Source organism: Sturnus vulgaris, chromosome 13 (genome assembly GCF_052056855.1).
Source record: "Sturnus vulgaris isolate bStuVul1 chromosome 13, bStuVul1.hap1, whole genome shotgun sequence".
Taxonomy (NCBI): Eukaryota; Metazoa; Chordata; class Aves; order Passeriformes; family Sturnidae; genus Sturnus; species Sturnus vulgaris.
The window spans coordinates 16,804,950-16,816,633 of NC_142255.1; the positions used below are offsets into that span (position 1 = coordinate 16,804,950).

General features: G+C 44.2%; 1 protein-coding gene across 1 annotated transcript; it reads left to right on the forward strand.

Moving 5' to 3' along the window:
- Positions 1–1,624: 1,624 nt before the first annotated feature.
- ARRDC4 (arrestin domain containing 4) lies at positions 1,625–10,623 on the forward strand. Its single transcript, XM_014874548.2, has 8 exons — positions 1,625–1,983; positions 3,031–3,097; positions 3,371–3,518; positions 5,316–5,418; positions 6,125–6,381; positions 7,037–7,199; positions 7,669–7,823; positions 7,949–10,623. Exons 1-8 carry the CDS (start codon positions 1,638–1,640, stop codon positions 8,003–8,005), a joined length of 1,296 nt encoding a protein of 431 aa, XP_014730034.1. The 5' UTR covers positions 1,625–1,637; the 3' UTR covers positions 8,006–10,623.
- Positions 10,624–11,684: the final 1,061 nt, after the last annotated feature.

The window sequence follows — 11,684 nt, forward strand, 5'->3', positions numbered from 1 at the left end:
CCAACAAAAGGTGTTCCCAAGGCCTACCTGGTCCTTGGCAAGCTCCTCACAGAAGGAACTCTCAACACGGGGCTACATTTCATGGGACAACAGGAGTTCCTGAGAAAACTTGGATTTATCTCATTGGTTATTTATTTAAAACCCAAGGCGCTGTGTGCCGAACACAAGTTTTGCTAATTTCAGTAATTAACTGAGTCAGCTGGGAAGCTGGTGAAGCACCAGGCTGGTGTTTTGCAGCGCCCCAGAGCGATGGAGGAATGCAGGAAGATGCCGCTGTCAGAAGCTTCAAGCAGGGAGGTGACTCGGAGCGGGAAATGACTCCTCGGTCACCCCTGAAAATAAATGACAGCACATCACCCATCACCGCACACACCTCCTGGAGGATGCCCTGCTGCCATCACACAACACGGCAAGGCCAAGAACAGCGTTAATTGCAGTACGTGTGCGGTAGAATCAAAGCGTTTTAGTTTGCAGCATTTCTTGGGCTGGCTGGAGGTGGGCGCGGAGCTGTCGCAGCCTCAGCGCTGTGGCAATGATGATTCCGGCCACCCATCGACTCAGACACATTCACCGCTCTCCCACTGTCTGCTGGGGTGTCCTAAGCTTCTGCTTCTAAACATAATAGCAAAACTTTGCATTTATTGTTTATTCTATCTCCCAAGTGCTACCTACGGATGATGTGCTCAGGTGTGACAGCACGCAGCACGGTGCGCCCATTTCGCTGCCCAGGTATAAAGCGGGGTTGTAAGAGCAAGTTCTTGAGCCAGAGCGCTTCGTGCTCTACAAAGTGCAGAAACGCTCAATATCTGTGTGGACAAGAGCTTTCCACGCTATCCAGGGTGGCTTATTTACAGCTAAACCCTTTCATCGCCTGCTCTTCAGTGGGGCGAGAAAGGGCTTCACACAGGCAGGTAACCTCCAGGCAAAGCGGGGAGGGGGGAACAGCAGCACCACATCGTTTTTCCATTATTTATTTAATAGTCCCAGCCAGCCCAGCTGTCAGCGGGAGAGGCTGACACCGACCCAGCACTGCTCTGCCTCCCTCTCTCTCCCGTGGCAGCACCCGAGGGACACCGAGACACGAGGATTCCCCTCAGCGCGGGGTCACCAAGGGCACAGCGCTGGGCTGGCGGGCAGTGACCAGAGGAGGTGGCAAAACGAGGCAAGGGACCCTCGAACCGCCGCCACCCGGGGGCCCGTCATGGAGGGGCGTGCGGGGCCGAGGGTGTGGGTGAGGGTGTGGGTGAGGGCCACGCCTCCGGACCCGCCCCCGGGCCCGCCCCGCTCCCTGTTTACCCACAGGCTGTGCACGTGGTGGTCGCGCCGCGCCATTGGCCCGCGCTCCGGGGCCCTGCCGCCGTCCCGCCAATCACCGCGCTGTCCACGCGCGCTCGCCCGCGCGCGATTGGCTCCGCCGCGGCGATCACGCAGCGTGACGCAGTCCGGGCGTGCGCCCGCCGAGTACCAATGAGGCGGGGGCGCAGGGGCGGCCCGCGGCGAATGGCGGAGCGCGGGGCCGCGGGACGGCCAATGGGCAGCGCGCGGGGGCGGGACGCGGCGCCGCGGGCGCTGGCGGAGACGGGCGGGTTTAAAGCGCTCGGCGAGGGCGGGCGCGGTTCCCCCGCGGCCGGGGAGCGATGGCGGCGGCCGGGCCGGGCCCCGGGGCCGGCGGCGCGGTGAAGACGCTGGCCCTGGTGCTGGAGGACGAGGCCCGGCGCGGCGGAGGCGGTGGCGGCGGCTACTGCAGCGGGGACACGGTGTCCGGGCAGGTGCTGCTGGAGCTGGCGGGGCCGCTGCCGCTCCGCGGGCTGCGCCTGGAGGCCGCGGGCCGGGCGCGCGTCGCTTGGAGCGAGAGCCCCAGCGCGGTGGCCGGAGCGGGCACGTGGGGGGTGGCGGTGCGGACCCCGGGGCCGGGGCCGCGGCGGGAGGCGGAGGTGCGGTACCTGGACATCCGGCAGAGCCTCCTGCGGGACCCACCCGAAGGTGAGGCGGCACGGGAGGGGAGCGCGGGCCCGGCCGCTCCCGCAGCCGCGGCGGGGGTGGGACCGGGGGAGCGGCGCTGCGGGAGCGGGGAAGGGCTGCGGGAAAGCACCCACGGCCGTCAGCGATGGGGAGGCGGAGGGGGGAACGCTGCGGGTGGAAATGGGCACCGGGACCCCGAGAAACGGGCACGGCCGCCGGGGCACTGCCACAGCGTTCAGCCGTGTGCCCGGGGAAGCCGCACTGCCCCATCCCTGGGGCCGCGATTCCGTGCGTGGTGGCTGAAAAACGCGGAGCGGGGCTGGAATAAAACGCGCAGCTCGGTTCCCTGCGCTGTGTGGGTTTTCCTGCACAGGCTCAGCCCATCTCTGGGTTCCATCCGTGCCCTCCGCGCTGGGTGTGCTGTACCAGCAGCTCCTGGGAAGCTGCCGTGGAAGACCCTGGAAGCAGTCAGGCTCATCCAATGGATTACGAAGGCAGAGGAAGCTCGCTGTTGCAGAGCTCTGTCACACAGACACTGCAGCACTATGGCAGCGATGAAAAATTAAAGCCAGAACAACGACGTTTAGTTCTGCAAGTGTGAAACGCAGCTCAGGCTGATCTGTAGTGCAAGCAGGTTTAGGCCTTGTAAACTGTATAACAGTAGGCCCTGTATTAATAAGTTGGGAGCTTGTATGTTTACCGTGTTTCTTCATGGTCACCTTAAATGGCAGTTTTTCGCCACAGAATTTAGTTTAATTGTTAATTGGAAAAGTAGATTAATTGCTGTCCTGCTGAAAAGAAACTTATTTTATGCTTTGTAGAAGCCATTTTGGATTAGAAATTGGCCAGAGTCCTGAACTGAATCTCAAGGTCTCCCATGTTTCCTTGATTTTTGTTTTTCATTGAAATCACAGCATAAATAAAGTGTGGGCCACAGTCCAGAACCCACTGGGATCAATAAAAACTTCTTGCATCTGGGTGTTTTTTATACATAAATAATTTATAAAAGTGTCTGCTTTGTTCTATTTCTGGAATAACTAAAACATACTATTCATTCTTATTCTACAGGTGAGGAAAGCTTAATTCTTCTAGATGGAAGACATGAATTTCCGTTCAGCTTTCAGCTCCCTCAAGAGTAAGTTCAATAATCCAACCTGAAGGGATTGTGCTGGATGCTGCTTGTAGTGGAACATTAACTTAATGTAATTTGACTTGTGTTTTTTTTAGTATCAGCTTTATATATTTGTCTTAATCAAGCACTGCACAGACAGGCCTTGTTTGCTTCAGCTTCCCCAAGCCCCTAAGAGTACAAGCTGTAAATTGGGAAATGTTTACGTATGCAGAAAGTGTTAATGTTTGGAGCTGCGTTATTAATTGAGGGTAATGGTTTTATGACTGCTTTTTTCAGACCTTTGGTGACCTCTTTTACTGGGAAGTATGGCAGTATCCAGTACTATGTGAAAGCAGTTCTGGAGAGGCCTGCTGTACCTGACCAGAGTGTGCAGACAGAGCTCCAGATCATCAGCCATATCGACGTCAGCTCACCAGCTCTCTTGGTAAGAGGTCCCCCACTCCTCCTCCCCCCTGTAAAGCCAGCTGCAAACAAACCATTTCCAAGCAGCATTCACATCCAGCCATAACCCTTCCCACGTTATTCCACAGCATCATTTTCTGACTTCTGAAAGCATATAAGCTCCCTAAGCTTTTCTCTATAAATAGATGATCTTAGGTTGTGTGAATAGCAAACAGAGTGGCTTTTTTAATACCATTGATTACATCCCTGCTGGCAGAGATGCTCCTGCCAAAAAGTTAGGCAGGCTTCAGATGCATAAATAAGGCTTAATAATAGTAATGCACGAGTGCAGAGTAGTTACTCTTACCAGAGCAACTACATTCACAGGGCTGCAGTGTCCTAAACTCTACAATAATAGTAGGTTGAGGAACAGTAATTAGAGAAGAGTATTAATCATGCCCAGCCTGTCATTTAGGCTCTGGCCATTATGTTACGTATCCCTGCATTTTGCATGTCGTTTTCTAACATGAAGTGTGTGCATGCAGCTGCTCCAGAGATCCTTTCAGTTATTTCCCTATGACAGATTTGGCCACATTAAAGCATTGAGTTTTTAATAATCACTGGAAATACTGTAGACTAATAAGAAAGATCAGGCATTAAGTAATGAGTAAATAGGCAAGATGGAAGCTAATGAGCTGGATTCTTTTATCTCAACCCATATTATGAAAATAATATAAAATTATACCTTGCACTTTCATGATAGCAACTGGATCTAAATGGTTATTCATTTAAATATGAATGAGTAATTTCTATTTTATTTTAAATGGTAGGATAATTTTAACATCATGACGTGAACATAGAAAAGAGATGTTTTGAGCAGGCTTTTTTTCCCCCCCTCATTACATGCTTACATTTTAATCCATTTCAGAGAGAACTTAGGGTATTTTGGCAGTGACATCTGTAAGCAGAATAGTCTTTATGCTCAGCAGTTAGGAGTTTGAAGGCATCATACTCACGTTCTGTCAGGACAGAGCAGACCACAGATTATTGCACAGAAGAGGCCTGTGGGACGCATCAGGAAGGCAGTGCCAGTCTTAATGGATTCTAAGGCTGCCACCAAAAAGTGCAAAACAACACGGTTTTTTCATTATAATAAATACAGAAAGTACAAAACCAATTTGCATTATTGTACTGGCTGGGTCCCACTTCCCAGTAAATAATTTTGAGTAGCTTTGATCCTGGCTTGGACCCTTGATGTGTGTGCTTGTGAGTTCATTCTAATGAAAATGTTACAGACAGTGTAAGTGTCATCCAGTGTGACATCCTTGAATAATTAAGACAGTTTTTGTCACGCCTCTACGTTTTTGGGGAGGTTTTGTGGCTTGCAAGAATGAGGGTGCATCCCCTTAGCCCAGTGTTATTATACATTTATCCTTTGCTAAAGATACAAAGGTAAAAAAAATTACCTGCTTAACTGTCAGTTGTTTGCAGATAAAATTAATTCTGCATTCTTCTGCACTGAGAAACATGGGGATAAACACCACAGTACTCCATGAGACCTTTGAAAATTTCATTTTGAAGACGAAGCACATGCAAAGACACATTTGTTTGTGTTACTTAGTACAGTCTAAATACAGATTGGGATTTCAAAAGAGAAATGTTTAGATTGCCAAACCTTTCTTGGTTCCATTTCACATGGTGGCAAAACTACAGTTGCACTGAGCAATTCAGGGATTCAGGTGGATTTTAGAGCTGGGATGCAATGACTGACATGCATAACACTAAACTGCAAGTGATTGAGAGCTTTATCCCATAAAATGAAAAATACTCTATTTTATAGACACCTGTTCTAAGAAGTCAGGAGAAGATGGTTGGCTGTTGGTTTTTCACCTCTGGGCCAGTGTCTCTCAGTGCCAAAATTGAGAGGAAGGGATACTGTAATGGTAAGAGTGGTTCTCTTAAAAATGTAAATACTACGCATCTAATAGGTTGGGTTTTGTTTTTTTAGTCTCAGTGAAGCCAACACTGCAGTTCAAAGAATAGTTCTGTTTAATTAGAAGTAAATTAAGATCCATATGAATATAATTTTTTTTAAAAATCATCTCACCTTTCCCCTTGGGTTTGTAAATTGAAAGGAAGTCCTGTTAATAATCTTAACAAAAAATCCATGTACATTTTAGTGTAAAGAACAATAAAATGTTTTTTATCTGGGATAAAATACTCAATTGGGATGTAATTAGGTTTTTACATCCTATTTATATAGGTTTACACTTCGGTAAGAATGAGCTTCAGCAGCTTCTTTATCTTGGTAACATTAGATACATTGAGAAAACAAAATAAAACATCCTGAAATTCATTTAGTACTAGATAAAAGGAAAATTGGGGCATAATTTGCAAATAAAGCTTTTATAGCTTGTTCATATTGTGCTTAATGTTTCAAAATGAATCATTGTTTATGTGTAAAACATGGTAGGTGGCTATAATTCTGCTTGGATACCACTCTGAAAAAAATAAACTGGCTTGAGGAAACTTACCAAGTATTGTTCTCATAACACTGCATATGATGTACGTGCTGTCTAACATGCTTTGATACTCCCAGAGGAAAGTTGGTAAATACAAATTATTCATTGGACTTTTTCTGTCTCTAAGGGGAAGCCATTCCAATCTATGCAGAAATTGAGAACTGCTCTTCTCGTTTGATTGTTCCAAAAGCTGCCATTTTCCAAACACAAACTTACCTGGCCAGTGGGAAGACAAAAACCTTCCGTCAGATGGTTGCCAATGTCCGAGGAAACCACATTGCCTCTGGGAGTACAGATACCTGGAATGGGAAAACTCTGAAAATCCCACCTGTATCCCCATCTATACTTGACTGCTGCATTATTAGAGTAGAATATTCATTAGCTGTAAGTATTGGGTTTTCAAATGTACAAACTTTAGGTACTGCATTCAGTTGGGGACAGAAGAATTTACTAAGTAGCTGTTAGGTTTTTGAGTTGGGAACAACAATAAATACAAAACTAGGGAAAGGTGTCCCAGCCCATGGCAGGGGGTTAGAACTAGATTATCTTTAAGGTCCCTTCTAACCCAAACCATCCTATAACTCTGAAAAGTAAATATCATAAACTACATATATGAGGGACTGAAGGTCATGAGGAGATTCTGAGGTGGAAAGATGGGAATAATGTGGAAAAGGGAAGAATGTTTCTGAGGAAAAAGCAGCCTAGTTTCAGACATGCAGGGAATATTTTGGGAAAGCATTTCAAGCTGAATGGGGTTCCTCAAGTGATTCTTTCCAGAAATGGGAAGACTGAAAGTCAAGTGCATAATTATGTTTATCAAGATGGTTTTTATTTTTTAATGTCACTTAGAGACAAGTTACAGAAAGAAGGAAGCTGCTGAAAAATAAGGAAAGCTGCCAGGATATTAGCTAAGCATATCTGGGATGACAAAGCTCTTAATTTTTAAATTTGCAGTGTAGGGAGTAGGGCAGCTTTTAAAAGCAGCATTCAATGGGGTCTCATGATGTTTTTTTTCTTCTGTTTGGGGGTTGTCACATAGGTGTATATCCATATTCCTGGTGCTAAGAAATTGATGATTGAAATGCCTCTGGTGATTGGCACTATTCCATGTATTGGATTTTCAAGCAGAAACTCCAGCATTACCAGCCAATTTAGTATGGATATGAGCTGGCTGGCATTGACCATGCCTGAACACCCTGAAGGTAATAAATGCATATTGAACTCTCTCTAATCCAGCACAGCACTGTCTGCAGATAGGTACAGTGCCAGTTTAAGGGTACTGCCAGGGATCTAGGCCATGGAAGTATGACTCAAGAAGTCTTAAACTGAGCTCCAAAACCATTGGTGAGGTTACCCAAACTCCAGCCTTCCTGAAGTCTCTCTGTACCCCATGTGACTGAAACAAGTAGTGATGGTGGGAATATTCTACTCATTATTGAATATAACTTGATACAACATAAGTTTGCTGCTGGAGTTGTCCTAAAAGCACAGCACTCTGTATTCCTGCTGAATCACCTGAGTTTACTGAAAATTAATTTTAGTTATAGTGTTTATGAGTTCAGTGCACTTCTAATACAGTTTTTGTGCTCCTGGATATACTGTAACACAGATATTCTTGCTGTGAGTGAGTGAATAGTTTGAAGTATGACAGAAGCATCTTTTGTGTTTCAGCACCACCCAATTATGCTGATGTAGTGTCTGAGGAAGAGTTTTCCAGACATGTTCCTGCTTATCCACCACCCATTGACTGCGAGGAACAGTTGTGTTGTCCTGTCTTTGCTTACATACAAGAGTTCCGGTTTCAGCCTCCACCTCTTTATTCAGAGGTAAGAAAATAAATAGCAGGTGGTGTTTTTATTGTCAGATGGCAAAAAAAACCCCACCAAAACTCAAACACCTATCTAAATGCAGGAATTGCAGGCAGTAATTGTTGTGTTTCTTCTCTTCTTAGATTGATCCACATCCAACTGATGTAGAAGAAGTTCAGCCCGTTTCATTCATGCTCTGAAGAGGATTTGTAACGACCATCATTGTGAATGTCTTAATCTTTCTGCTGCTTAAGCTGGTAGTGCAGCTAAAAAGGAAACAGTTTTCGTTTTCAAAACTTCAGTCTGTGTACAAGAAGGGCAAAGGAATATGGAGAAGGAGGTATGAGCACGTTTGGTGATAGAGGAGAACTTGCTGGATTAGTCTGCACAGAGGATAACAGGGGAGCAGCTAAGCTTGGGATACTTGAGAAGTACCTGAAAATACTGAAACGAAAATGCATCAAGGAAATACTGAATGTTTTCCAAAAAGTGGATACACTACACAAAGTACAAGAAGGAGATGTGTGGATCTTCTGAAAAGAAAAGAATTTATATTTTGTTTGCAACACTCCGGAAGAATGTACATAGTGATGTGGAGAACTCCTGTAGTAGAACAGAATGTGGGGTAAGAAAACATTTCCAAAAGATTCCAGTGTTCAAGGGGCTTCAGCTTTGCACTGTCTGCATCCAGAAAAGGAGCACTACTGCAACTCAGAGCAAAGTCTTTACTTCATATTTGATGGGAACCTGCCCTTCTCACAACTGCCACGTGGTACTATTTCCTCATTCGTCATGATCCTGAGGACACCATGGATGATAGAATGGCTATTACACAATATTATAAAGGCAACCATTTCCTGAATGCAAGACACAAGTGTGAAACAGAACAGTGAACTTTGAGATGAGCTTATGCACTATGCTTTCTTTCAAGGGATTTCTTAAGGGAATTATTCTAACCTCTTCTACTGTGAGTTCTTCTTCTGCATCTTATCTATGGATAGCATGATAAGGGGAAGCATGGCAAGGGAGAAACCTTTTGCCAGCAGCAGGTATACTTAGCAAAATGGACAATATTTATTTATTCAAAAGCCTTTATAAGCCTACCTCTGTTTTGGATATTTACTTACGGTCAGATTTGAGACCAAAAAAGTCTTGTTAAAGCTCCAGTATACTTCAAGGTTCTAAAAGGGACCCTAAATGGTTTCTGTGGTTAGTGAATGAGATACGAGGTGTAGGGAGAGGTGTAAATATACCCAGAATAGACATAGCTTATAACTGAAGTGAAAGCAGACATCAGGGGAACAAAGTCCTCTGGTAATGGCACAAAGCTTTTCATTACTCCTGCATTTTTGTCTAAAGATCTATTGTCAGGGGGCTGCACTGGTCATTTGCTATCCATACTATATTTGTTGGTGTGTTTCCTTGTTTGTTTTTGCTGTTTAATTTTGTTTTGGTGCAATATTTTAATGTTTTCTTCCTCAGGTCATTTAGAACAGTGAGAGTTTGTTGCTGCTAAGAGTGAAGGCACAGCATTTACTTGCCCTTCTGCTGCCTTCATTTAAAAGTAGAATGTTTGCTTCCTGCCAGCCATCAATTGGGATCAGTAAACAGTCACCAACAGATCACTTACAGGGGCAGAAAACAGCATTGTCAACAGGCATGTTTACAGTCCTGTTCTCTGAAATACAGGGGATTTTGGACTACTAGAAATACTCCATATGTCTTACAGAAGGGTTTGGGGTTAAAACCCGGTGCTTCATGTGGTAAAACAGTGTACTTTCTGATAACTACAAAAATAGTAATTGAGTTTCCTTCATTTCATCAATAACTGCAGTTTAAACAGTCTAAATGGTTTTTTATGAAATCTGTCTTCAGTTAAGAAGAAGGGATTTTTCTACAGGCATTCACGGATATATATTTTTAGTCTTCTTTTAATATAACTTCCTTACATTGTCTAATTTCTAGCAATTCACCTCAAATCACTTTAGCATCAGTGTGAAAGACACACTGGTAGAGATTCACGTTTCCAAACTGCAGTTACTCCTTTCATTTGCAACATTTAGCATTGTCTTCTATAGCAAAATGCAGCTTTAACCAAAATTTGAGTGCATGATTTAGAAAGGACATTCTAAAAATTATTATTTCGGTTTCAAGGTGTGGCTCTCATGCCTTTTTATTTGAGAGCCTGCCCATACAATCAATGCAGGATTTTCATTCACATCATCTGGAAAGGGAACAAGCATCTTTTCCTTAAACAGATAACCATTATAGTTACTTGAAAAGTAATTTGGTCATGTATTAACTTGCATGGTAATTATTCAAAATATTAGCTTAAAGAACGTTAGGTGCTTTTTTGGACTGTAATACCTGATAGGTGATATGTGCTACCTGGGTATAATCATGGTCAAGCAAACAGCAGTATGAAGGGTAAAGATGTGCTTTTTTTTTTTTTTTTTTTCCTAAAATCTTTGAGTTGTTTTTTATTCTTTGCAGATAAACTGTGGCCTTAGATTGTTTGCTGCAAAAAAAGTCAACTATCATGTGTTTCTTAGGAAGCACATATGGCCCTTCAAAGGAGGGGTGAAAGCAAGATTAAGTTCTGCTCTCTGGCACTTGGCTTAGTGCAGAAATTGATCCTTAAAAATAATTACTGTTTGCACAATAATAAGTTCAATATGCAGGGGCTTTGTTTTGATAACTGTGAAACAGTTTAAAAGAGACAAAATAAAAAAAGCTGTTTAACATACAGGAACATGATTGTATTTTGTACTAATGAATGAGCCCCATGGGTTCTTTGTTAATAAAAGTGTCAAATCTACATTGTGCTGTTCATCTCTGGTTTGGTACTATGTCAAGAAATACCTGTATTCTATCCTGCAGATCTCTAATTCTTCTCTGAGCTGGGAATTATGCCTTCATCTGTCACTGTTTTAGTTCCCTGAACTATTCATAACCAAGAACTGGAACAAATTGATCAAACAGGGCCTACTCCCACCCATAGTTATTATGTAATAGGGGCCCTTATCCATAAGGATTGAAGGATGTGAGCTCTAATTGGGTTTCTCATCTCATATTTGAATCTTAGAGGATATTTTACTGTTTCCTTTAGACAAGATTAGAGCAACAAACTAAAGATAAATACATCAGAACAACCTTAGAACCAGAGTGCAGAATGACTAAAGCAGAGACCATGCTGCTATGGGGAAAGAGGTGACAAACTGTACCTGCCCCACTGCTCACCTGAGCCAGGAGTGACATGCTCAATCCCCATCAGGGTCCTGCCTCCCAAGGTTTTGAGAAACAACAGACAGCAGCTGATTTCTTCTTCCTCTTTCCACTTTTGAGGGAAGATGGCAAATTTCTCCATGGAAAGTCGAGGTGAAGATGCTGTTCAGGATCCTGGAATCACAGAATAGTTTGAGATGGGAGGGACCTTAAAGCTCCTCCCATCCCACTTCGTGACAGGGACACTTTCCAATATCCCAGGTTGCTCTAAGCCCCAGTGTCCAACCTGGCCTTGGACACTTCCAGGGATGGGGCAGCCACAGCCTCTCTGGGCCACCTGTGCCAGGGAGGAATTTCTTCCTTGTACCTTGATTCAAGCACCAGAACTAGTAGAGGAGTCATCAGTCATGGAAAGGAAAATTCAAAACCTGAAATTTTGGTCTGAGATTTTTTAAAAAGCTCTCTCACTAAATGATACTTAAATATCTTACCACTAAATTCACAGTAGCAATTCCACTTCATCCACTGTTTGCTTTTATAGAGGAGTATTTCTGTTTGTATGTAACAAAGTGATTCTTATTGCTGAACTAATTAGACTAATCAATGCACAAATTACACAAGCTGTAATTGTCTATTAAAATATGTTTGGTGTTC